Source organism: Anopheles coluzzii, chromosome 3 (assembly GCF_943734685.1).
Source record: "Anopheles coluzzii chromosome 3, AcolN3, whole genome shotgun sequence".
Taxonomy (NCBI): domain Eukaryota; kingdom Metazoa; phylum Arthropoda; class Insecta; order Diptera; family Culicidae; genus Anopheles; species Anopheles coluzzii.
The window spans coordinates 77,631,079-77,655,449 of NC_064671.1; the positions used below are offsets into that span (position 1 = coordinate 77,631,079).

General features: G+C 44.5%; 7 protein-coding genes across 7 annotated transcripts; 1 reads left to right on the forward strand and 6 right to left on the reverse strand.

Moving 5' to 3' along the window:
- Positions 1–547: 547 nt before the first annotated feature.
- On the reverse strand, positions 548–3,162 carry LOC120957752 (uncharacterized). Its single transcript, XM_040380104.2, has 5 exons — positions 3,046–3,162; positions 2,015–2,199; positions 1,145–1,939; positions 921–1,072; positions 548–853 (listed from the first exon to the last, which is right to left on the reverse strand). Exons 1-5 carry the CDS (start codon positions 3,071–3,073, stop codon positions 796–798), a joined length of 1,218 nt encoding a protein of 405 aa, XP_040236038.2. The 5' UTR covers positions 3,074–3,162; the 3' UTR covers positions 548–795.
- Positions 3,163–3,244: 82 nt separating this feature from the next.
- Positions 3,245–4,923, reverse strand: LOC120957753 (PR domain zinc finger protein 5-like). The gene is made up of 4 exons (XM_040380105.2): positions 4,709–4,923; positions 3,888–4,631; positions 3,664–3,815; positions 3,245–3,554 (listed from the first exon to the last, which is right to left on the reverse strand). Exons 1-4 carry the CDS (start codon positions 4,823–4,825, stop codon positions 3,491–3,493), a joined length of 1,077 nt encoding a protein of 358 aa, XP_040236039.2. The 5' UTR covers positions 4,826–4,923; the 3' UTR covers positions 3,245–3,490.
- Positions 4,924–5,148: 225 nt separating this feature from the next.
- On the forward strand, positions 5,149–7,668 carry LOC120957751 (zinc finger and BTB domain-containing protein 49-like). Its single transcript, XM_040380103.2, has 4 exons — positions 5,149–5,368; positions 5,432–6,211; positions 7,129–7,280; positions 7,348–7,668. The coding sequence occupies exons 1-4, from the start codon at positions 5,231–5,233 to the stop codon at positions 7,583–7,585; spliced, it is 1,308 nt and encodes a 435-aa protein (XP_040236037.2). The 5' UTR covers positions 5,149–5,230; the 3' UTR covers positions 7,586–7,668.
- A 100-nt stretch (positions 7,669–7,768) lies between these two features.
- On the reverse strand, positions 7,769–10,558 carry LOC120957749 (zinc finger protein 13-like). The gene is made up of 4 exons (XM_040380102.2): positions 9,597–10,558; positions 8,736–9,533; positions 8,504–8,652; positions 7,769–8,411 (listed from the first exon to the last, which is right to left on the reverse strand). The coding sequence occupies exons 1-4, from the start codon at positions 9,732–9,734 to the stop codon at positions 8,174–8,176; spliced, it is 1,323 nt and encodes a 440-aa protein (XP_040236036.2). The 5' UTR covers positions 9,735–10,558; the 3' UTR covers positions 7,769–8,173.
- Positions 10,559–10,654: 96 nt separating this feature from the next.
- On the reverse strand, positions 10,655–24,351 carry LOC120958801 (uncharacterized). Its single transcript, XM_040381804.2, has 12 exons — positions 24,127–24,351; positions 23,227–24,042; positions 23,023–23,141; positions 21,012–21,111; positions 20,211–20,927; positions 17,750–17,908; positions 16,979–17,677; positions 13,340–14,128; positions 12,536–12,682; positions 11,474–12,463; positions 11,251–11,399; positions 10,655–11,178 (listed from the first exon to the last, which is right to left on the reverse strand). The coding sequence occupies exons 1-12, from the start codon at positions 24,271–24,273 to the stop codon at positions 10,848–10,850; spliced, it is 5,163 nt and encodes a 1,720-aa protein (XP_040237738.2). The 5' UTR covers positions 24,274–24,351; the 3' UTR covers positions 10,655–10,847.
- Positions 13,026–14,634, reverse strand: LOC120958802 (zinc finger protein 287-like). The gene is made up of 3 exons (XM_040381805.2): positions 14,221–14,634; positions 13,340–14,128; positions 13,026–13,250 (listed from the first exon to the last, which is right to left on the reverse strand). Exons 1-3 carry the CDS (start codon positions 14,356–14,358, stop codon positions 13,128–13,130), a joined length of 1,050 nt encoding a protein of 349 aa, XP_040237739.2. The 5' UTR covers positions 14,359–14,634; the 3' UTR covers positions 13,026–13,127.
- LOC120955767 (zinc finger protein 37 homolog) lies at positions 18,765–21,224 on the reverse strand. Its single transcript, XM_040376900.2, has 4 exons — positions 21,012–21,224; positions 20,211–20,927; positions 19,967–20,118; positions 18,765–19,886 (listed from the first exon to the last, which is right to left on the reverse strand). Exons 1-4 carry the CDS (start codon positions 21,147–21,149, stop codon positions 19,637–19,639), a joined length of 1,257 nt encoding a protein of 418 aa, XP_040232834.2. The 5' UTR covers positions 21,150–21,224; the 3' UTR covers positions 18,765–19,636.
- Positions 24,352–24,371: the final 20 nt, after the last annotated feature.

Here is a 24,371-nt window from a genome sequence, read left to right on the forward strand (position 1 = left end):
TTGAGTCGTTTGAGTTGACGACTGCACTATGAGACGGCGGTTTTTATTCAAATGGAAACTCCTATATGTAAATCCGTCGTTGGAAAATTCTGAAAAATTTATGCTAGACGTGTAATATACAGTTCTCAAAACTATTACAGCCATTTTTCTGTGAAAATTTTGAAAAGTATTGAAACAAATGTATTAATATTTCCAAATATTTTTTATATTTTTTTCTTTTCAAAAAAATCCTGTAAACTTTGAAAAGCTGTAACACAAGAACGGTAGCGAGTTCAACCAATCTATGCACAGTTACAGAAACTGCATTAGTTTATTTAATTTTCATCAGAATATTGCATCGATATTGAATAACGCATTCAAAAGATGCAAGCCTCATATGTCGCTGACTACCCGAGTAGCCCGGTCGCATGGAATATGTGTTTTTTTTTTTGGTTGCCAGTGACTGGGTTAAACATTGATGTCTTATACACAGTCGATTTAAAGTTTAATTTAAGTTGAACCTGCGCTACATTTCGGATGGTGTTTTATGGAAAACAACAACAACTCCTTACAAATGGTACTCATCATCATTGTTGATCGCGTCGACAGTAATACTATAATATTCACATGGCTATCGAAGAATTTCTCCAAAGAATGTTTTCACGTAATGTTAAAAATGAAACGTATCGGTGTTGTAATTTACCATCCAACGTTTGGATACACCGAATCGAAAAAAAGATAAAAAAAAGTTCGTAGTAAATTCGGGTACGGGTTGAATTTGTGCTTGTTCACCGTACTGGGACGAACGACACTTGATTAAGGTGTCTGGCGAACTATTATTTTGGCTGACTGCATTTGCGATCGGTTCCGTTTTCTAAAACATACAAGACACATGATAAGATCACTAACTTCCCTGAAAACGGGCGGTAACGTTCGCTTACCTTTGCACCTTATCTCCAGGTTCCTGGGGTTTCTTCGCTGCCTTCGCTGCGTTATGAAGCCGATTTACGTGATCCCGTAAGTAGATGGCGTTCGGGAACGTTTTCTCACAGTCCGGGCATTCGAACGTTTTTCCTTCTCCCTCGTGTGTGAGCTGAAAGGAAGGATAGAGGATTGCATTTTCAATTGCCTTCACACATTCTGCACCATTCTGTCCAATACTTACCATATGGTATCGGTACGTCTTGTGATGAATGAAGCTTTTGTCGCATATTTTGCACGTTTTATTCGGCTTTCGGAGATGAACTTGCAGTATGTGCTGGGAGATGTTGCTCTTCTGCTTCATCTTTACCGGACAGTGTGGGCAACTGTACGCTGGCTCCTCGCTGTGATTGTCATAATGTCGCCGAAGGCAATTTACAAAAAGCCCGCATATGTCGCACAGGTGGAATTTGCGCTTTCCCTTGACATAAACATAGGGAACGTCGGGAGGAGGTGGTGGGTTTAAGCTACCGCCCCAATCGATAAACATCTGCCACATCTCGTTCGGGTCGAACAGTACCTCGCCCGGCTCGATGTAGTTGGCCGAGTACGCGAAGAGCTCGCCATCGCACACAACCTCATCGGTGGTGCTTGCGCACGAGAACGCTTCACTGTGCTGGGTTCCATCGTCGTCATCAGTAATCATTGCCGGGATTTCGACTGATCGTTTCGGCAGCTTCGGCTCGGGAGGTACTTCCGGTACGCTTTGTTTCGATGGTTTCCACAGGGGGTCGTTTAGATATATCACCACCGGTTTGGTTTGAGCGTCTTCATCGTCCATTCCATCGTCTGTATCCGATAGCTCGATACGAGCGACGACTTTCTGTAGCCTTTCCTTGCCGCTAGCAACCAGCACTTGGTACAGATCGCGAAAAAGCGGGTCATTTTTGAGGCACGTGTTGCGGAAGGTGGATGCTACTTTCAGCTTGCTGGTACAGTCCATACATACTGAGAACGTTGCCTTGTTATCGTCGTTTATCTGCAAATTCAAGCAAAATTGATCATTTGTTTACAAACAGCTGCGGTATGAGGTAGAGCAAACCATCTCGCTTACCTCTATCCCGGAGAATCGTTCTATATCTTCGGTTGTAATTTCAAAGTCGAGTAAATCCTCGATAGGAATCAAACAATCATCGTCCTCGCACAAACAAAACCGGCACACTGTTATTAATTCCTCCGGAACGGCACGCTCCATCGCTGCTGCAGAATGGTGGAATGTTGGTAAACAACACAGTGCGCCTTGAATGGAATGTCAAACTTAGTGATGGGAAAAATGAAGTTTTCGTTGGAATCGATTCCGGCTAGTTCCAAAGTTTTCTGGAATCGATTCCGGATAATAGGTCCGGAACAAAAACGGAATAATTTCCGGAATTGACTTCGAAATAAGAATCGGTTCTCGAATTAGAATCGCCTCTGGAGTATGAATTGGGTCCGGAGTCGAAATTTGGGCCGAAATCAGAATCGGCGTCGAAATCGCAATTAGTTTTGGCATCTCTAGTGATCTCCAATTGATCTCTAATAATGTTTTCTAATGTTCAATGGTCTTCTATTTGGCGTAAACATCCTACGCCGACATGCCCGGCGTATATACAGGATTTCGAGATTTTATTCAGTACCACGCAGCCGGATAGTGAGTCCTTGATACGGTGGGACGGTCCATATGAGGGTTGGACCTATGACGGGCATTTTGTTAACTCTTACGAGTTGACGACTATACAATGGGACCGCCCCTGTATAATGGGTCCAATGAACACATCGATAGCCGCAAAGAATTTCAAATTTACTTGAAAGCGATCCATTCTCATGGTGATTCCCGGACTGAGTTCGCTTCTGAAACTTCTTATTTCAATTTTGATTCTCATTCCGGAACAAATGCCAATTTCTGGAGTCAATTCTGATTCTGTTTCCGGAGCAAATTGTGGTTCCGAATTCAATTCCGGATTCATAGTAGACTCCGGAATCGGCTTCAAAGTCGGCTTCCGGAATTGGTTCCAAATACGGAACCGAATTCGGGTAGGTCCAAATCCGTGTCCCTATCACTAGTCAACACTAGTGCTTGCATCGCTTACCGTCTCACTTACATACCTTGGCTATAAACAGGGAACACAATCATAGCTGCTCCTTGTGGTCCTTTTGATACACATATTTTTTTGGCAGCATAAGTATATGCACTCTTCAACACTCTTTCTTCATCACAAGAGAGGCTAGGATCACATAAAAAGGTAAAATCACTCACTATATCGGCAAAGCAAAGATAATGGCAAGTTATTAATGAAACTATCGATTGCTGGTTTTTCAGTTTTATTTTTCAACAGTTTTTAGTATCATTAAAAGTAACATTAAAGCAAGTGAGAAGATTTGTTTTAATTTGGTTTTAATTCACTGAGCTATTATGAGCATACAACCGTCATATAATTTAATTCAATTCAAATGAACATAAGAGCCCTACATACTCTTTAATCTAGCATCACTCGTTAGCGAAAACCGTTTCAAATTATCATGCTAACATCACTTAGTCTGAAGGGCAGATTCACTCTGAATCAGATGATGTTTCGTACTTGCTTACTAGGACAGCATTTAATCTTCTTTTTTTCCTGCAAAAATGTGCACGTAATTGGTATCATTTGAATATTTGTTGCTGTTGTAAAATCTCTGCTTCGATCCAGTTTCAGCCCTATCGAGAGCAGAAACTCGGTCGCTTACCTTGGCGTTTTGGGTCCCGATTCACCATTCGTCTTCCCCGTTCTAGCCGCATTGTGGATTCGATTAAAATGGTCGCGTAAGTAGATGGCGTTCGGGAACGTTTTCGAGCAATCCTGGCAGGCGAACCGTTTCCCTTCACCCTCGTGGGTAAGCTGAAACGAAAAAGTAGCATACATTGTTACTGGCACATTCCGGCGCAATTTGCTCTGCTAGCACGACCCAACCATATGATATCGGTACGTTTTGTGGTGAACGAAGCCTTTGCCGCATATTTTGCACGTCCTGCAGATGGCCTTGTAGTGCACCTGTAGTATGTGCTGGGAGATGTTGTTTTTCTGCTTCATTTTGGCCGGACAGTACGGGCAGGCGAATGTGGCCGTCTCCTCGTGTACTTGCATGTGCGTTGGCAGGTGCTTCACAATGAGGGCGCACTTTTCACACATGTACAGTCTTCGCTTTCCGCGTTCTCTCGGATAGGGAGCGGTGGGAGCGTGCTTCGGGTTGAGGCTGGTGTTCCAATTGACGTACGACCGGTGCACCACATCCTCTGCATACAGTATTTCGCCTGGCTTGATGTAGTTGGCCGAATATCCAAACAGCTCGTCCTCACTGTTCGCTTCCTCGATGGTGCTCGCAATCGAAACCACGCTACTGGGCTGCGTACGGTGCTGGAGTTCTTTTACGGCACTTGGCAGTGGACTCGAGCCATCTTCACTAGGACAAATGTCTGTTGCGATTGGTTCGTCTTCGGCGTAGGTGTCGGAGTTTGCTTCCCCTTCAAAATCGCTTTCCAAATATTCGACCGTTTCATCGTACGTCTGTTGAACGCGGGAGTCGAGCACAACGCGGCACAGGGCATGGAAGAGCGCATCGTTCCTCAGGCAGGCGTTCCGGAAGGTGGACGATATTTTCAGCTTGTTTGTACATTCTAGACACACCACACAGGATGCTTTGTGTCCATCGTTGAGCTACAAAGGCAATGCAATTTATTTAAATCTTCACCGATACTCACATTAAGGGTTGGTGCACGAAGCGCAACGGTTACCTGTATGCCGGTGAAACGGACTAAATCTTCGATGGTAAGCTCAAAATCTAATACATCTTGCACCGGAATTAAGTAGTTTTCGTCCTCACTGAGACAAAATCGGCAAATATTCACCATTATTTTGAGATCGGTGTTCTGCTCAATTTCGGTTTGTTGATATCCCAAAAGCGTTGCAGCTAATGTCAAAAGTTATCCAAACATCAAACATCGAAGTTGTACAGGGTGGCTCTGAAGTTCGTATTGATTCTGCTGATCTTAATCACGCAACAACAGAAAAGTATTTTTAGCCAGCCAAGCTTATCGAGTTGAGAAAATCTTGCATATGAGTAAGTAAATTATTGTAAACGCACGTTTCTGATTAAGAAAACATGCCCGTTATTGGCTAATTAACCGTCGTTTTTAAACTAACGCACCTTGGGTTTGCTGCAACAGTGTGTGTGTGTGTGCATTCGCTTTGGTTCTCATCGACGGGCCGTCTCCTGTCAGTATTGTTTACCAATCAAATCATCGTACAATCCCGCAATGGCAAGCATACCGGGAGATAATTCGAATATTTGCCGATTTTGTTTGTGCCAGGAGGAGAAGCAACTGATGCTCATTTCAAGAACGTTGCACCCTTCCCTAACAATCGAGGATTTACGAAGGTTCACTGGCATTCAGGTAAAACAGTTCATTCTTCCTAACGCCCATACAATACGCTTACGTTTCGACCGCACTTTTCAGAAACTCCCCGACGACGCAAACGGGCTCGCGATATGTTTCGAGTGTTTGGGTAGTCTTAAAAAATCTGCCGACTTCCGGTACGCCTGCATACGCAATGATTCCACCTTCCGTCAGCTGAGCGCGGAAGCAGCTGCTTGTAGGAAAGGGAATCCGACGAAACCCGTGAACCACAGTGAACACATAGTCTCTGCGGATCCTCTGGAGTTAAAATTTGAGATTATTTACCACGAAGAAGATAGTTTGGAACCGGTCGATGAGGACCAACTCGTACGCAGCATTGCCAATGAAGGTTTCTGTACCGATGGCGCAACACAAGGGGCAGTCGAGGAGACGTATTCAGCGAACTACATCGAACTAGGTGAACCGACGTCAGACGCTAACGAGGAGAACGATGCGTTTGAATCACATAGGATAATGAATTACCGTGCTAGGACGGATTCGCTTAGTACTAGGCGAACTAGAAAACCCCGGAAACGAAAGCCACCGAACGGTGAACCGGAGGATTTGCCAGCTTCATCTGTCGAAGGAAAGGTTCGCAAAAAGTACGACCGTCGGAAAGTGCTGTGCCATTTATGTGGCAAAACGGTAGCCGATATTTCGGTTCACCTTGTAAGTCATAAACAAGAAGCAAATCACCAGTGTCCTCACTGCCCAACTAAAATGACACACCCCAGCAACTTGCTGCGTCACGTCGAGTCCGTGCACATGAAGAAGATAATAAAAACCTGTGCATTGTGCGGCGAAGGGTTTAAACACATGAGTGTCTATACGGGGCACATGGTAAGAATTAGTGATAGTGGGGAAAGTTGGCAAAAATTCGGAACCGACTCCGATCCGGCTTCGATAATTTCGGTCCAGCGTTATCTGGAGTCGTTTGGAGTTGCCTGGAATCGTCTGGAGTCGTCCGGAGTTGAGTCCAACTGACTCCGATCGGCTCTGGACAACTCTGAATGAATCTCACTCCGATCGACTCCGGACGACTCTGGACATCTCAGGATGATTAAGACTCCTAAAGACTCCGAAAGATTCCGGACGACTCCCAACGACTCTGACTCCAAACGACTACGAACGAATGCGGGCGAATCCGACTCCAAACGATTCCGGACAACTCCGGACGACTCCGGGCTACTCCGGGAGACTTCAAACGACTCCAAACGACTCCGGATGAATCCGAACGACTCTGGATGACTCCGGATGACTCCGAACAACTTCGAACGAGTCCGAACGACTCCGGAAAACTCCGGACGACACCAGAAAACTCCAGAAGAACCCGGGCTGCTCCAGATGACTCCGACTCTGGACAACTCTGAACGACTCCGTGCGACTCCGTCTCTAAACGACTCCGGACAACTCCTAACGACTCCGAACAACTCCGGACGACTTCAAACGACTTCAAACGACTCCGGACAACTCCAAACGACTCCGGACAACTCCAAACGACTCCGGACAACTCCAAACGACTCCGGACAACTTCAAACGACTCCGGACAGCTCTAAACGACTCATGATGACTCCGGACGACTCCGGATGACTCTGACTTCGAACGACTCCCGACGGCTCCGAACGATTCCGGACGTCTTCGAACAATTCCACACAACTCCGACTCCGAGCGGAACTAGTGGTCCAAAGAGTAGTCCAAAATCCTTGGAGAGGAGGTTAAATTTTGTTTTTCATAACATCATGCATTTTTTTCTTCAGCTCACGAAACACAACATCGGAAAAACGTACAAATGCGAATTGTGCTCGCAAGTGTTCAAGTATCCTGGCAACTTGAGAGAGCATAGGAAAAGAAAGCATTCCACTGGCAGCGAATGTGTGTGTCCTATTTGTGGTATGATGTTTAACGACCGGTAAGTTGCAAACCATTATACAACCAATATATCATGCTTTTATGCGATAAACGAACTCGTTTTGCAGGGGTGTATTAAAAAGACACGCAGCGGTACACTCAACGGACACACCGTACCATTGCAAGCACTGCCCCAAACAGTTCAAAAGCGGTGAAGCTAAAAAAGCGCATGAGCTGACACACAGTGGCGTCAAATTTGACTGCAAGTTCTGCAATAAGTCCTATCGGTACAGAACGCAGCTCTGTACACACGTTACACGAACTCACCGGATTAAAGTGGAGGAAAATGCGTCGGGCAGTGACTGAGTGCTTAAGGGAATAGCTCTAGGGTGGTGTATGCTGTACGATCATTTATGAATATTGGTACAACGCACTACATTAAAGCAAAACTAAGATAATATCCTTTGTAATCCGAACAAACCTAATGTTGAATCGGTTGATATGAACACCGGAGGATTTGGCAGCCTAGCAGTTCTCGAGCAATAATGCCGTAAGTAAACCTTCTATATTAATTACCGATTGTACCTTTTGTAACCATGTACATTGTACAATTCTCAATTCTCCGGTATTCTATAATTCTTATAATTTGGCAACATGATGCCTACTTCAATCTTTCTTTAAAGATTGTTTTATATTTTTAAATATTATGATGTTTTGTACATTTCTTCTTACTTAATGTAACTTAAGCGAGGGTCTTGCGGTACAGTCGTCAACTAGCACGACTTACCACCACGTCCGTAATGGGCTTATCCTATCTATCATACATCTATTTATGCCACAGATTGCCAATCATATTAATGGATGCCTAGATCGCCTGGGCTGTTGCACCAAATAAGAAGAACAAGCTTAATGTTACAATAATATGCTGAGTGCATTGCTTCGATTAACCGCCGCTCATATTGATTCTTCCTCATTATGCGTGTTTTCCTCCGGGTGCATCTTTCTCATATGCATGCTCAGCAGCGATTTATAACGGTAGGATTTTTCGCAAAGCGTACATTTAAACAGAACGCCACTGTGTGTCAATTCGTGTGTTTTTCTTGCAAACCGGCTTTTGAAACGCTTCGGGCACTGGCTACACGCGTACGGCTGAGCGTCTGAATGAACGCGTTGGTGGATGTTAAGCAGTCCGCTGTAAAATCAATACAAAGCAACGTGATAACAAAACCAAAATCCACATGCACACCAAGAAATAGAATCACAATTGAACCGATGCAACTTTACCTTGATTTGAATGATTTATCGCAAATCCCACAGCAATATCGTTTTGCATTATGCACTGCATATGTATGGCGCCTCAGATTGGTCGCGTGTCTAAACTTCTTCCCACACACGCTGCATTCGAGCGGCTCGCCTGTGTAGTGCTGTGAGTCCTGCAAAGAAATGTAAGTTCCGAAATGCATCGGACAATTCAATGGCCTGACTACATGACCCAGCGGGCGATATATCTCCTTACCATGTGGGACACGTAGCTATTATTAGTGGTGAACTCTTTGCCGCATATTTCACACGTCTTCTCCACTATCTTCAGATGTACCGTATTGATGTGTCGCGTCAGGTTTTTCTGATGCGTGATCTTGGCCGGACAGTGTGGGCAGGAAAGCTTGATGGACGTTTTAGCGTGGTGATAGTTTTGATGAAAATTCAGGTTGCTTACGAACGTGCCGCATATGCTGCAAAGCACACGTGCACTACGACCACCTGTGGAAGACGACTTCGCTTCGCGTGCAGGGTCCCTTCTTGTGATCTGTTCGGCACCTGCTCGTTTTCTATTGGGACGTTTTTTGAGGACGAGTTTTTGCTTCCCATCTCGTGCTGGGTCTGTTTCGCTCTCGTGCCAAGTAAAATCATCGTCATTCGGTGTTTCCTTATCGCTGTCGGGAGCTTGCTGTACAGTGAGCCTTTCGGCCGGCGGTTCGTTTATGGCGATGCAGTTGGCCGAGTACTGGTCATTGTTTTTTGTCGCAATTTCTTGATGGGATGGGACGGTGCTTGTATTTTGATTGCCATTCACAAACGTGTCCTCATCGAACAGCTCAGTTTCAACTCGAAGAACTTCTATTTGAACCTCCAACGGATCTACATCCTGTGTGTTTTTAGCCAGCCCGTGGTTGTCACTGGTAGACGGCCCAACGCACAGCTGATGGAAGGTGGGTTCGTTACGTATGCATGCATTCCGGAAGTCGGCTGATCTTCTGAGACTGTCGAAACATTCTAAACACATTGCTAGCCGTAACGCATCGTTCGGATGTAGCTGAAAAGCAAGATTCAAACGTAGTCGTGTACTGTTTGGGTTAGGAAGATGGCTTTATCTTACCTGTATACCAGTGAATCGTCGTACATCTTCAATTGTTAGTGAAGGGTGTATTATTTTTGTAATGGGCAGCAACTGTTTCTCCTCCTGGCACAAACAAAACCGACAAATAGATAATAATTCCTGTGCAACGATCGCCATTTGGAACCAGCATCAGGATTTGTTGGTAAACAAAGTCGGTGGAACAAATGTCAACATCTACCAAGGTCGGTATATCCAAGCTATACGGAGTTTATGATTTGTAAACAATTTTAAATGCACATTGCTCTGCCAACTCGCGGGTATATCCTGCAAAACCCTGTATGCATCACTTCGTAACATTTTACAAGTTACTGCCTTTTCGCTCCCAGAAATCGATCCAGAATTTAAATAGCAAAAATCCGAAGACGACTCTGATTCGACTCAAACAATTTCGTACCCCATTCCCGACCAGCATTATCGGGAGCCGCTTGGGGTCGTCCAGAGCAGGAATCGGAGTCATCAGGAGTCGTCTCGAGTCGGAGTTGAAGTGGGAGTCTATCAAGGACTCCAGAGTTGGAGTCGACTGGAATCGAAGTCGTCCGGAGTCGGAGTCGGTTGGCTTCGACTAGAGTCACATTCAGCCGGGTTCGGTCGTTGCTGTGGTCGCTAAGCGCTAATCCTATAAACAAAGCTCTTTTACGAAGTGCATCCAGTGCTGACTCCAGTTTTATTCTGTTTCCCGTCGACTTCTGGCGACTCCCACTCCTGGTGACTCCAACTCCGGGTGACTCCAACTGGAATCGGGCCAACAATGCAGGGTCTCCCACGATTTATTGGTTGGTTCCTACAAGTTTTTTGGTATCTTCCCACGATGTGTTTGTCGTTTCCCAGAATTTGTTGGTTCAATTGCATTAATATCCAATCAGACGATACCAATAAATTATGGGAACGAATTAAAAATCTGTGGGATACGATGAATAAATCGTGAGATGAGCTCAAAAAATATTGGGAACCAACCAATAAATCGTGGAAACCCTGTAACCGGAGTAGGATTGGAATCGTGGGTGCGCTCCAGAGAGCAGATCACTAGTTTAATCATCTATTATTATAGAGCAGCTTTATTTTATTTTATTGTTCTATATTTAGATAGACACAACTAAAAGTTGATTTGTACATGTCTCAAAACCATTCTGTATGTAAAATAAGGAGGCATAATAAAAGTAGCGGAGCTCACTGAAATAGCCACGCCACAGTCCAGAAAACAGTAGATGTCCTTATTTTAATTGATTTTCCCTACTTAGATTTTTTCTTCTTCGATGGTACATTCTTTCGGGTTGGGAACTCATCTTTGATCGGCACCTCAATTTCTGGGTTTTGATCCACTTCTTCGGAGCTTGCTCGCTCTGTAGCTGTCTGACTTTCAGGGTGGCTTTTTCGTAAATGTAACATGAGTTGGGATTTGTACCGATACGACTTATCGCAGTGCGTGCAGCGAAAAACGACGCCAGCATGTGTAAGCTCATGTATCGTCCTGGCGTACGAAGATCGGAAACGCTTCGTGCATTGTCTGCACCCGTACGGTTGTTCCGAGGAATGAGTTCGATAATGTCTGCGCAGCGCCTCTCTACAACAGTATGCATCAGAAAAATATCATAAATTTGTTTTTCCGCTGCAGTAAGCTGCGTAATAATCTTACCGAACTTTAAAAATCTTGCCACAAGTCTCGCACGTATGCATATCGCTACGATGGACATTTCGAATGTGCATATTCAATCCACTTGGATGTTTAAATTTGCTAGAGCACATACTGCATTCATGGAGTTTTCCAATGCCGTGCTGAGATCGCTGCGTAAGGACGATACAATAATGTATACGGTAATATATCTTGATTTAATTAAAAGACACGCAAAACAGCCTACCATATGGGACACAAGGGAACTAGTAGCAATAAATCCTTTGCCGCACAATTCGCAAGACCTTACGATCCGCTTTTCGTGCACCTGTTGAACGTGGCGCGCAAAGTTTGCGGGATGGGCCACTTTAGCCGGACAGAAGGGACACGAATACCCCGCCTCCTTGTGGGTTAGAATATGTGCCTTATAATCGGCCACCACCTTGCCACAAATCTCACACAGCGTTAAGGGTCGCTTGTAATGTTTACGCTTCTTGGGCATGGAAGGTTTCAATGCTCCACCTCCATTGTCGCATGGCGTTTGTTTGTTGGCTTTTGCTGAGGGAACAGACACCTTTTCCCAACTTTCTGGTTTGCTACTTCGAGGTCTTCTTTTCCGCTTCCGGAGCTCATCGTCAGTATCATCGGAAAACGGTTCACCCAACTCGACGTTGTTGGCCGAGTACGGTGCTTTGTACTCTTCTTCTTCTGCGACCTTTTCGGATGGGACTGTGGCGTTCAAATCTTGTCCGACTATGGTTGTGGCCTCCTCTTTCGGTTCTGTTTTTATATCTTTATCGGTGAGAGTCTCAACTTTCACTTCCAATGGATCTACATCGGGTATGTTTGCATTGGGTATGATATTAACCGGGACTGCTGCGTTCAAATCCTGTCCAGTTATGTTTGTATCATCCTCGAGCGGTTCAGTTTTAATATCTTTATCGATATCGACGAGAATCTCAATTTTCAACTCCAACGGATCTGCGCCGGGTGTGTTTGGTGCGAATAAGAGTTTGATCGGTTCTTGTTTTGCACTAATGCCCGGTTCTTTTTGTGCACTAATGACCGGTTCTTTTTGTGCACTAGTGACCGGTTCTTCTTTTGAAGATGCCCTAACGCTCAGTTCGCGGAAGGTGGAATCATTGCGTATGCATGCGTGCCGAAAGTCGGTAGAACTTTTCACGCTGCCCAAACACTTAAAACATATTCTAAGTTTTAATGCATCCTGCCGGCTCACCTGAAAGGAAGGATTCAGTTGATTCCAATGCTTTCAACAGTACTGTATGGGGTGAGAAGTTGACTATCGTACCGAAACTCCAGTAGACCGTCGAACATCAGCGATTGTAAAGGTAAAGCTTAAGGTTTTACCGATAACGATCGTTTGTTCCTTATTGGGGCACAAGCAAAATCGACACAAATGCAACATATCTGGCTGAACGTTTGCCATTGGGAGCAGCTACAGAATATGATTGTAAACAAACTGAACAGGGCACGGACAGAGGATGACAGTAAAAGGTGTCGTACGCACACAGATGCAAAAAGGGCCTATTTTGACGTTCGACTGGCTTTGCAAAACATTTGAACTTTCTTTACAATAGGATTTTTAGAATACAATAGGAATATAGAAGAGCCGCTAGTAGTATGATAACGATGCACGCAAAAGTGGTATAAATAATCTAGGTAGAAATATACACTGAACATTTGTTATGATCAGAATGTAATGTTTTGATTCGGTTTAAAATTGTTGAACATTATTTAAAAGCAAATTATAATACACCGCTGCAGAAAACAAGACCGAATGAAGGTAGGCAAATTTCGAGTTAATTTATTCATAGCAATTCAGAACAAATGCTAAGCTATGCGCTTTGGCGAAGAAAACACCCAATACACTACGATATGGATTATTTTTGTTTCCTCGCAATATTGTGTAACCTATTGAAGTGATCCTTCAGTGCATTTGAATGGGTAAATGTTTTCGAGCACGCTTTGCACTCAAACGTTCCACCTTCATCCTGATGCGACATCTGTGCGAGAGAAGAAATAAATAAATAAATAAATAAATAAATGCATAAGAAAGCTGACGATTTCCAAGTCCGTTTTTGGCAACACTTACCATATGATATTTGTATGTTTTATGGTGAATGAACCCCTTGCCACATATTTCGCACGTTTTGCTTATCGTTTTCAGGTGCACCGTTTGGATGTGTGCTATCATGTTAGTTTTCTGCTTCATTCGCACCGGACAATGCGGGCATGCCTCGGTGATGTCGTCCTCGTGGTTGATCACATGCTTCGGAAAGTCCTTCACGAAGATGCCACAGATGTGGCACAGGTGCAGCTTTCGCTTGCCGCGTTCCCGCTCGTACGGCACGATCAGTGGATTGGATGGCCAGTAATAGCTGCTCCATTCACCGTTCCCCAGGTCCGACACGCCGTCGTCGTCCGAGATTAACGCTTCACCGGGTGCGATATAGTTGGCAGAGTTCCAATGTTCGTCATCTTTCGCAATGCGTTCGGAAACGGTTCTGCTGCTGCGATTGGTAGTGCTGGTCCTGCGGCCGCCATCCACCCTTACACTGTCGGATTCTGAGTCTAGCAAGTATTCCTCCAGGAAGGAACATTCCCCTTGCACCCTACGGAAGGGATCGTTGACGCTGTACTCCGTCGATCTATCATCGAAATTGTCGAGCTCAGCCATCATATATGGTTCGTCAAGATCGGACAGTTGGCTTTTCCCGTCCTCTGCTTTGGTTTCGATGTCGTTCGCGCTTGCAACCAGCAAGTCGTGCAGCTGCTGGAACTGTGCATCGTTGCTCAGGCAGCGCGTCCGGAAGTCGGCAGAGATTTTCAGCTGATTGATGCATTCGAGACAAATTGCGTACTGTAGGTTATTCGCATCGAGCTAAACCAAAGAGCCAATCAAGATTAGGTTCATACATGACGCGAAGGGCAGCGGTAGACCGCGGTGATCAAAATCAAGCGCACGATATTCACCTGTATTCCTGTGAACCGTTGCACATCCTCGATTGTGAGTAGAGTGTCGAAGGTTTTTACCAAGGGCAGGAGCAGTTTCTGGTTCTCGCAAAGACAAAACCGACAGACGTACAATATTTCTTGCAAACTGTTCGCCATCCCGAACAAGATATAACATTGTTTACATGGAACGACAACAATGCGATGCCAGGACAAATGTCAAATCGCGCGAGGATCATAACAAATGAAATCACGCACACACGTACGTTCAGACACAGGGTGTAGCATAAAGTACTGCTTCGAGAATACAGGCGGTCCCCGAGATACACGGTTAATGGGGACCGAAAACGGCCGCAAAATACCGCGTATCTCGAATTTCCGCGTAAGTCGAATCTCGTGATTTCCAGCTAAAATATCACTGATTTTCGTGTAATTTTGCAAGTAGGGGGTGGTTTTAGTTACTTTATGAATTATTTGATATGATTCTGACAGATTATAACAGTTTCAAAGCTTTTGGAATAGTTTTTAACATTCGAACGAAACCGAAATTATTTGGCAATTTACAATTGATGTGTCAAATCAGTACAATTTGCTCAAAGAACTGTCAAATTTAGAAAACCGCGTATCTCCGAATCCGCGTATAAGAGGTACCGTGTATCTCGGGGACCGCCTGTACTGTCTTTCGTAGATAATTTTGCAAATTCTGATCATTTTCTACAGTTCGATCCAATTGCATTTCTAGCACCATTTCGTCGTTGCATGCTGGAGATGTTGAGAGTTGGAGCTCCCATGTAAGGTTCCTGGAATAGGACAGTTTCTTGAGAAATTTCAAATGGTAGGTAGTAGTGTAGGGCTACATGAATCTTTCGTTGAGATTCATTCATATGAAACCCCAAGCGCCACAGATTAAGCTTAAACGACTGGAAAATTGAATATCCATAGAAAAAAAATGAAAGCTCCACAGCTTCATTGGTTTGATCAATAGATGGCATATTAAAACTCATCATTATATTGCTATCCTTTTCTTGCAATGTGTTTCGACAAGTTTCTTCTTATCATGACCTATATAGCCTTCTAACTTTCTGAGCAAAAATCTATATAAATGGTCGTGCGGTCAGATACGTGGGTATCAACACCAACGACCATTACTCAAATCTCACTTGCTTCAGTGCTGGTGGTTTCGGTTGGAGTTTAGTATTTAAACAATCGTATCGCCGTTCTAGTTCTAGCGATGCATAACTTCAATGCGAAACCATACAACAGTACAGAGGAAATGAGAAAGCTCTTCTCCAAGCGATGAAGCTCAACTGGTTGGGTATTCCACCAACAGATGGCGCCACCAGCTTTTTCGCTATTTTTAGACTGCATGAGTCGTTTGCCGTCTGCTAAACGAAGTCTTTCTATATTCCGTTTAGGTAGAGAACTTGAGTCGTTTAGAAGCCGTTTAGTGGTCGTTTAGTGAATTTGTGGCACTTGGGACATCAGTGATGAGTGATTCGATTCTCAAATCGACTCTTCAAAGAATCATGTATCTCTAAAGCATCTCCAAGGATTCATGAATTTCTAAAGATTCCTGAATATCAAGGATTCAAAGGCTGATGAACCTCGAAAAAATCATGCATTTCAAAAGATGTATAGATCTCAAAAGATCCATGAATCTCTAGCGATTCGTACATCTCCAATGAATCATAGAGCTTCTCATTATTCTTCTTCTTGGCGTAACAACCTACGTGGTCATGCCACCCTACACAGGCTTTCGAAACTTCTTGGCAAGTACCACGCAGTCGGGTAGTTTGGAATCTTTGGATCCCTTCCCGGTTTTGGAATCTTTGGTGATTCACGAATCTTTGAGATTTACGAATCTTAGAAAATTCATGAATCTTTGCAACTGAGATTCAGATTCATTGAATCATTTCAAATATGCATTCGGATTCATGAACCTGAATCAGATATATGTCCTCTACCCAAGTGCCACAAATCCAATAAACGACCACTAAACGGGTTCTAAACGGGCTCAGAGTTAAGCTCTCAACTTAAAAGAAATCTAAAAAGACTTCGTTTAGCAGATAGCAACACAGTGGAGCCATCTATTGAGCAAACAAGAGCAGCTGTGGAGCTTAGGTTTTTTTTTCTATGGATATTTGATGTCCCAGTCGTTTAAGCTTAAGCTTGGGTAAATGCGTTGCCTATGCGTCTCGCTCGGTATCACAGCGGCAAACGCCAGGTAAGCATTACAACTACTGCTACCTGATACGCACACATGCTTACAAGAGCACAACTATTCGGTTCGGTTTGGTAAACGTCGGGCGGACGCTGGAACGTGATGGAGCAGACTGTTTCATGATTTTGTATGACTTTGGCTGTTTTGGACGGCACGTGTGGACGCCCGCACAGGGGTAGACGACAAGTAATGAAGAAATCTAGCTAATCCAAACAAAATTATTGGATTAATATAAAATTAATTTACTTATCTAGTTTGTTGGTTCTGTTTCGTACAAAATAATTTAATAATCCAAAGTTCTCAAAGAAGATGATCTGCTGGTGGTAATACGGCAGCGTTTTCCATCTAATACACTTTTTCCGTTTTGCTGTAAGTACTGTGGGCCCTTCTAATATGCTGCTTCAGTCCGCTGGCATGGGTGAATGTTTTAGCGCAAAGTTTACACTCGTGCGTGTCGATATCGCCATGATGGGAACGCTGCAAGAGAAAACAAACAGATTAGCCCATTAAATTGCTTGCTTTGTCCCGTCTGTACGGTTTCGTCCATCCTGCCCTGACCATGTGATAGCTGTACGTTTTGTGATGCACGAAGCCCTTCCCGCAAATGCAGCACGTTTTGCCGATCGTTTTAAAGTGCACCGTTTCAATGTGCTGCACCATGTTGGTTTTCTGCGTCATTTTGATGGGACAGTAGGGACAGCCGTGCATTACTGCCTGCGTGTGATTTAGCGTATGCCGCTGCAGGTTGATCACGACCGAGCCGCACATATCGCACAGTGACTTTTTTCGCTTCATTTTCTGCGCTCTGCGTTCTTTGCTGGTGTGCGTAGCTTTTTTGCTTTGCTGGTACTTCGGTATATTCGCTGGAGGTGTTGCATAGTACGCCTCATCGCTTTCCGGGTTCGTTTCGCCAGGTTCAATGTAGTTGGCAGAGTAGCCAACCTCACCATGGGCCGATAACACTCGTATAGCCCTCCCGTAAATCTCTTCCTCGTCGACGTATTCGAGTTTGATTTCTTGGTCCGGTTTCAGGGCAACTGCCTGCAGCTCGCCAGCAGTCTCGTCCGGATTTTCCAAATACTCTTCCACCAAATCGAAGGCGCATGAATCGTCCGTTTTAGTAAGCCGCGTTAACCGCATCTCTTTGTACAGGGAATCATTGCACATGCAGGTACGGCGAAAGTCGGCCGAACATTTCAGTGCGTCCGTACATTCGAGGCAAACTGCGCAGGAAGCTAGCTCGTCGTCCGTTGCGATCTGTAAGCAAAGAAAAGCCATGTTATGGTGCAACAACGGGATCCTCGCTGTGAGTCACTCGGTCAGAGATACCTGTAGCCCGGTGCAGTGTTCCACATCGTCAACTGTAAGCGTAGGATTGATTGTCTCCAGCACTGGGATGAGTTTTTCTGCGTCCTCGCACAAACAAAACCGACAAACAGAAACCGTTTGCTGCGGTGCGTTCTCCATCGCAGGCGGAATCCGGCGGCACTGATGGTAAACAAACAATTTCAATGCAAGGAGAAAACGTCAACCGTTTCAAATCGCAGATGTCATTAAAACCGTTACCCAAGTAGCAATTAAGTTTGAAAAAATAAATTATGGCCCTAATGTAGGGAAAGGAACGGTCCTTTTGCCAAAAAATATGGGTTTATCGAGCGCAAATGCTCATGTTATTTTCATTTTTAGATGCTGCATAGTAGTGGTGGGAGCTCGGAATCGGACCTACCCGATGCCGATTCCGTGTTCGGAATCAATCCCGGAAACGATTCCGATGCTGGAATCGATTTCGGAGTCGATTCCGGAGTCGATTGCGGAGGCGATTTGGGAGCCGATTTCGGATCCAATTCTGTAGTCGGTTCCGGATTCAATTCCAGAGTCGAGTCCGGGTCGATTCTGGAGCTGTTTTCGGAGTCGTATTCGGAGCTGATTCTGGAGTTAACTCCGGAGCCGGGATCGGAATCGGTTCCGGAGTCAGAATCGACTCAGGAATTGGAATCGACCTGGGAATCGCAATTTGCTCTGGTAACGGAATCAGAATTGACTCCCGAAATTGAATTAGGTTGGGAATGAGAATTAGTTCTTGAATTGAAATAGGAAGTTTCAGAAGCGAAATCACTTCGAGATTCTCCATGAGAAAGGATCGTTTATAAGTAAATTTTGATTCTTTTCGGCTATCAATACGTAGTATCATTGAACCCAAACGCCTATTCTTATGGACATGCCGAAACCGACTCCGGTTCGAAACAGATTCTGATTTCATAGCTAAATCCGATACCGGAATCGATTCCGGAAACTGATTCCGGACCTACCATCAGATTCTAGAAAACTTCGGAACTAGTTAGGATCGATTCCTACGAAATCTTTATTTTTCCCAGCACTACTGCATAGATCCATTGCCATCCATTTCGTCCAACCATATTCTGTTTTCGGACAAGCCGTTCCTGGGTCTAAACTGAACTGCAAACAAATAAGTCTCAGACAGATTTAAAAAAAGATAATTTTAGTCCTGAAATGGATTTTGTATTAGTTTCGAGGACAAGGAACATTTTGGAATCAATTAAAGGCAATATAAATTTCATTTCACTGGTTGCATCAGTCTGACCGTTATTTATCTCTAAGGAATTTATTTTTACATTAAAATGCAAAATAAGAATTTATAAAAAGAATTTAAGTTTATCTCTGAATGCATCGGATAGTCATCATTTTCGTCGTATGCTGGACGTCATGAGAAATATCAATTCGACGCTTTTGCAGTTTAAAATGGACAACGTGATTAGTTCTTTTTTTTTTACAATTTCCGGTTCTAAACTAAACAGCACCGGAGTTGAACCATGTTTCATCAGAGAATGTGTTAAAACATGCCAAAACAGTCACTGCTCCGTGTCCATTGAGTGAAGTCATTTGTACAGTAAGCCATTGAGAACATAGCTCCGATCGTATATTGTAAACGAACCTAGTAGATTCGTGCGCAACCTGTGTCGCTACAAGAAATATGTGGGAAAAAGCGTATGGTTGATTCGCAGAGTATGTTGAATGAACTACATAATCTATTCTTCTTCTTCGATCTTAAAAAAAAAAATCTACACAATTTTGTACACAAAAACAACTAAATGAAAGTTTAATTTGAATTTTAGCAGTGTCAATTAGCATTAAACATATTGGAAAAGCAAACACCTAGGTTTGCGGCAGAATATTTGACCAGATCCCGATGCCATTCTATTGGGCCTCTAGTTTGACTGCATCTTCATCCTTTGCCACCTCTTCTGGGTGCATCTTTTTCATGTGCATCGTGAGAAGCGATTTGTATCGGTACGACCTTTTACAAATCCTACAGCCGAAAACAATGCCATAGTGCGTCAGTTCGTGCGTTTTTCTGGCGAATCCACTTTTAAAGCGTTTTGGACACTGGCTACAGGCATACGGCTGATCGGTGGAGTGCACTCTTTCGTGCACTTTGAGTTCTTGTCTGGGGGCAAAAAAAAAAACGCACGATCGTTACTCGTTGCTGTCGAAATTGTCTAAATATGGGTTTGTTCATACACTTACTTCAGTTTAAATTGTTTCCCGCATAACGCACATTTGAAGTTGTACTCATCGCTATGGAACCGCTTAAAGTGATCCCTTAAGCCGCCTGGGTGATTGAATTCCTTCTTACAGACGTTACATTTGTGCGTATCGCCTATACCATGGTGGGAACGCTGCAAAATAAAGAAGTAGAGCATGATTTTTGCAGGCACACAATCTCCGCTCACTATTCCCATTGCGCCATCGTCATCTAACCAGCCCTTACCATGTGCGATTTGTAGGTATTGTTGTGCGTAAACCCTTTGCCACACTGTTCGCACGTCTTCACTATCTTCTTCAGATGGACCGCTTCGATGTGCCGTAGGAGATTCGAATGATCGACCATTTCCACGGGACAGTGAGGGCACGCTCGTTTCGCGTCCTGCCTGTGGCTCAGTATGTGGCGTGGTAAATTGTTCACCAGCTTGCCGCAAGTCCCGCACAGCTGCTTGGCGCGGTTGCCCGTGCGCGTTGGTTTGGTGCCGCGCGGCCGGGAAACAGCTTTCGTTTTCTGCTCGCTCGTCGATGGCGACGGTTGATCAATGTACTCCTCCTCTTCGCTGAAACTGTTCGCTTTGATTGTCACCACACTATCGACGCACTGTTCCCAGCTGGCCGTTTCGGCCTGTTCCCTGCCGTCCGATGCACCGGAATCTAGCCGCTCTTCCTGTTCCTGCCCCTCCTCGGACTGTTCGTAGTCGGTGGTTGTCTGTTCGTCGTGTTGCGGCAGGACAAATTCAATTTCAAACGCTTCCGTCTTGACGATATGCGCGGGACTGTCGTCGACGAACTCGGCTTCGCCCGGCTCGGCACTGTGGAGGGAAAACAGCTCCCGGAAGAGGGCGTCATTGCTGATGCACGAGTTCCGAAAGTCGGCCGATTTTTTAAGCCTGCTGGTACACTCGAGACACATCACGTACAGGGCAGAGTGCTCCGTGCTAATCTGGGAAAGCCGGAGAATGGGAAAAAAGGCGTACCGAAATTAGGGACCGATTTGGGAGGTTCGGTTTGGGCGTTCAAACATTACCTCGATTCCGGTGAACCGTGCCAGGTCGTCCAGGTCGAGTGAAGAATTTAGCGTTTTCCGCACCGGGATGAGCAGTTTCTCATTCTGGCACAGACAAAATCTGCAAATATTAGATATTTCGGCCGCAGTGCTTTCCATTTTCTAGCCGCAGTGTAGTTTTTGTTGATAAACAACGCCACTGGATGCGAATAGTCAGAGTGACCAGAAATACCGATTTATCCGTACAGGCGGTCTCCGAGATACACGGTACCTCATATACGCGGATTCGGAGATACCCCGTTTTCTAAATTTGACAGTTATTTGAGCAAATTGTACTAATTTCACACATCAATTGTACATTGCCAAATAATTTCCTTTTTTTATCGAATGTTGAAACCCATTTCAAAAGGTTCAAATCTTAAGTGGCTCAAACCACCCCCTACTTGTAAAATCATATGAAAATTAGTGATATTTTGGAAATCACGAGATTCGACTTACGCGGAAATTCGAGATACTCGATATTTTGCAGCCGTTTTCGAACCCCATTAACGGTGGTATCTCGAGGACCGCATGTACTGACCGAGAAGTCATAAAACCATTTCCCAAATGATTTAATGTAGTGAGGGCGGTGGCAACACTGATCCGAAGCGATTTTGATTTAATTTAGTACTTTTATACACTTTATCATTTATTTGATGTGATTTGTGCAGAAAATTCTAATATTTTTAATTTTTAAGCGGTTTCCATTTGTTAGCAAAAATGCAATTTATACAGAACTTGAAGCAAATTGTACTGATTTGACATTTAATGTGTCAAATTTAGAAAACCGCGTATCTCCGAATCCGCGTAAGGCAGCGGTCTAATGTTGTTGCGCGCAACATTGTTGCTCGGAAACATATCGCTGAGGTGGTCTATGAATGTTGCTGGCAACATTTCGCTTTGACATTGTTTAACGTTAAAAATTAGTCAATTAACAGCTCAGAGTTTATTTTTTATCATTCGCTTATTGAATATAGAGTTGAAAAATAATATATACAGTCTGTTCCCGAGTTACGCGGTTTCTGCGTTCCCGACGAATCCGCGTAACTCGAATATCCGCGTAAGTCGAATTTCACGTTTTTGACTAAAATACTATTGATTACTCGGAGTTCTTGATTTAATTAAGTAGTTTTATACACTTTATCATTTATTTGATATTATTCGTGCAGAAAATTCTAATATTTCTGGCTTTTAAGCGGTTTCAATTTGTTAGCAAAAATGCAATGCATACCGAACTTGAAGAAAATTGTACTGATTTGACATGTAATCTGTCAAATTTAGAATTCCGCGTATCTCCGAATCCGCGTAAGTCGAGAACCGTGTAACTCGGGAACAGACTGTACACCAAAAAATTTATTATAAGTGCTTAAAATCCAAATTTAGCGGATGTCAGCAAAACACACACTGCTGCTGTGTGACCAAGGTAAATAGAAAATGTTGCCAGACAAAAATCAAATTGGTTTGAATTTGGCCGGCAACAAAATTGCACTAGCTGTCAAAATCCATACATTTTGCCAGCAACAATGTTGCGCGCAACAAGAATAGACCGCTGCCTAAGTCGAGAACCGTCGTTACTCCTGAATAAAAAAAAAGTCGAAAACCGTGTAACTCGGGAACAGACTGTACCGTTAAAATTTTGATGCTCCTACCGAAAACCGCCAAAAAATTCTGGCCACACTGTAGTCTGGTCAACCGCTGTGTTGACAACTGCGCATCCCAAGATGTCTCGAGCTCGAGATGGTCTTGGTGGAGTTTTATAGTAATCTCGATAAAAGCGCAGAACAAAAACCGTCTGTTTTGTCCCTTTGGATTGGCGAAGAATATCAATTGAATTGTAATAAAAATATAAGCATTGATTCTCAATAGATGATATGAATGAAGCGCATTGTATAATAGTTCATCAAATTTTTCATTTTCATCACCATATTTAAAAGAATGAGCAGCACACGGTGCGCGTTATCCGATTCTCAACCGCTTGCCAATCCTGCTTTACTTTGAGGCCGCCACTAGGCTGTGCGTTTTCTTTATATGGACCTCCAGACTAATCGAGCGCATGAACTGCTTCGAGCACACCGGGCACTGAAACGACTCACCGGCGTCTTGATGGGCACGCTAAAACGAGAAAGAAACGGGCAGAGATTATCTCAAGCACGTGCGCTGAAAACGGCCAATGGCCGGCAGCACCACCACCACCTACCATGTGATATCGGTATGTTTTAGGGTGTACGAAACCCTTGCCGCAGAGGTGGCACGTTTTCTTGACCGTTTTAAGATGCACCGTCTCGATGTGCTGCGTTAAGCCAGTTTTCTGCTTCATCTTCACCGGACAGTGCGGGCAGGCTAGGTGGGCCTCCTCGTGCGTCAGCATGTGGGGTGCAAGGTGTGGCATCAGCAGGCCGCATATATCACACATATGCAGCTTCCGTATGCCGCGCTGGCGTTCGTAAGCGATCAGCGGATAGTCTGGATTGAGGCGGCAATTCTCCCAATCGACGGACGTATCGTCCTCCTCGTACGATATTTCCCCCGGTGTGATGTAGTTGGCCGAATACGTAAAATCGTCCCCCGGCTCGACAGTGGTCCGGTACGCAAACGCGTTCCAGGAGACGGTGGGCTGCTGCGGGGGGCAGTAGAGACTGTAATCGATGTTGCGTTTTTTGTAGCGTCGCTTTGGCGCAGGTTCGCAGATGGACTTCTTAACCAAGGGTGCTTGCCAAGCATCGTCACAATCCGTCGTTTCGTATGCAGAGCTGTCTGATAATTCTACCGTTTCAACGGTTTCGAGGGTTTGAACGCTTTCGACGGGTTCAACGATTTTATTGCTATCGATGGGATGGGACGGGATTTCCACCGGTTCCGTTTGCAGCTCCTTGCCACTCTTATTCATTATTGAGCAAAGGTCTTGGAAGAGAGCATCATTACGCAGACAGGTGTTCCGGAAGGCGGCACAGCTTTTCAATTTATCAATACACTCCAGACACATGCAGTACATTGATTTGTTGTACTCATCAATCTGGAATATGAGCCCGGCAAATGGTTAAAAAGATTTGGCGGCGACTGAGTGCAGCTTTGGAAATGCGGGATTGATTCCCCTTACCTGAATGCCCGTGAATCGTACCACGTCCTGGATGGCGAGCGTCAGCATCAGTATATCCTCGATAGCGACTAAATTTTCTTCGTTCTCGCACAGACAAAACCGACAGATTTGCAGCATTTGCTGCTGCTGCGGCACGGCATCTGCCATGGCGAGTCCCGAACGAATGGGTGGGAATTTTGTTTGTAAACCAAAGTCGGCGGGCAGTAATGTCAAACTCAACCAAAACAAGCGATGCTGCTCGCTGT

Excerpts from the sequence above, each read along its gene's own strand:
- LOC120955767 (XM_040376900.2), bottom strand. The coding sequence starts at position 21,149 with ATGGAAAGCACTGCGGCCGAAATATCTAATATTTGCAGATTTTGTCTG. Across the intron at positions 20,928-21,011 it reads CACGGTTCACCGGAATCGAG|ATTAGCACGGAGCACTCTGC; the intron begins GTAATGTTTGAA and ends CGGCTTTCCCAG. Across the intron at positions 20,119-20,210 it reads ATACCTACAAATCGCACATG|CGTTCCCACCATGGTATAGG; the intron begins GTAAGGGCTGGT and ends TTTATTTTGCAG.
- LOC120958802 (XM_040381805.2), bottom strand. The coding sequence starts at position 14,358 with ATGGCGAACAGTTTGCAAGAAATATTGTACGTCTGTCGGTTTTGTCTT. Across the intron at positions 14,129-14,220 it reads AACGGTTCACAGGAATACAG|CTCGATGCGAATAACCTACA; the intron begins GTGAATATCGTG and ends TCTTTGGTTTAG. Across the intron at positions 13,251-13,339 it reads AAACATACAAATATCATATG|ATGTCGCATCAGGATGAAGG; the intron begins GTAAGTGTTGCC and ends TCTCTCGCACAG.
- LOC120957751 (XM_040380103.2), top strand. The coding sequence starts at position 5,231 with ATGGCAAGCATACCGGGAGATAATTCGAATATTTGCCGATTTTGTTTG. Across the intron at positions 6,212-7,128 it reads GTGTCTATACGGGGCACATG|CTCACGAAACACAACATCGG; the intron begins GTAAGAATTAGT and ends TTTTTTCTTCAG. Across the intron at positions 7,281-7,347 it reads GGTATGATGTTTAACGACCG|GGGTGTATTAAAAAGACACG; the intron begins GTAAGTTGCAAA and ends CTCGTTTTGCAG.
- LOC120957749 (XM_040380102.2), bottom strand. The coding sequence starts at position 9,734 with ATGGCGATCGTTGCACAGGAATTATTATCTATTTGTCGGTTTTGTTTG. Across the intron at positions 9,534-9,596 it reads GACGATTCACTGGTATACAG|CTACATCCGAACGATGCGTT; the intron begins GTAAGATAAAGC and ends CTTGCTTTTCAG. Across the intron at positions 8,653-8,735 it reads ATAGCTACGTGTCCCACATG|GACTCACAGCACTACACAGG; the intron begins GTAAGGAGATAT and ends ATTTCTTTGCAG.
- LOC120957752 (XM_040380104.2), bottom strand. The coding sequence starts at position 3,073 with ATGATTGTGTTCCCTGTTTATAGCCAAG. Across the intron at positions 1,940-2,014 it reads AACGATTCTCCGGGATAGAG|ATAAACGACGATAACAAGGC; the intron begins GTAAGCGAGATG and ends TTGAATTTGCAG. Across the intron at positions 854-920 it reads CCTGGAGATAAGGTGCAAAG|AAAACGGAACCGATCGCAAA; the intron begins GTAAGCGAACGT and ends TGTATGTTTTAG.
- LOC120957753 (XM_040380105.2), bottom strand. The coding sequence starts at position 4,825 with ATGGTGAATATTTGCCGATTTTGTCTCAGTGAGGACGAAAACTACTTA. Across the intron at positions 4,632-4,708 it reads TCCGTTTCACCGGCATACAG|CTCAACGATGGACACAAAGC; the intron begins GTAACCGTTGCG and ends TTGCCTTTGTAG. Across the intron at positions 3,816-3,887 it reads AAACGTACCGATATCATATG|CTTACCCACGAGGGTGAAGG; the intron begins GTTGGGTCGTGC and ends TTTTCGTTTCAG.
- LOC120958801 (XM_040381804.2), bottom strand. The coding sequence starts at position 24,273 with ATGGCAGATGCCGTGCCGCAGCAGCAGCAAATGCTGCAAATCTGTCGG. Across the intron at positions 24,043-24,126 it reads TACGATTCACGGGCATTCAG|ATTGATGAGTACAACAAATC; the intron begins GTAAGGGGAATC and ends CTCATATTCCAG. Across the intron at positions 12,683-13,339 it reads AAACATACAAATATCATATG|CTGCTCCCAATGGCAAACGT; the intron begins GTAAGTGTTGCC and ends CATATTCTGTAG.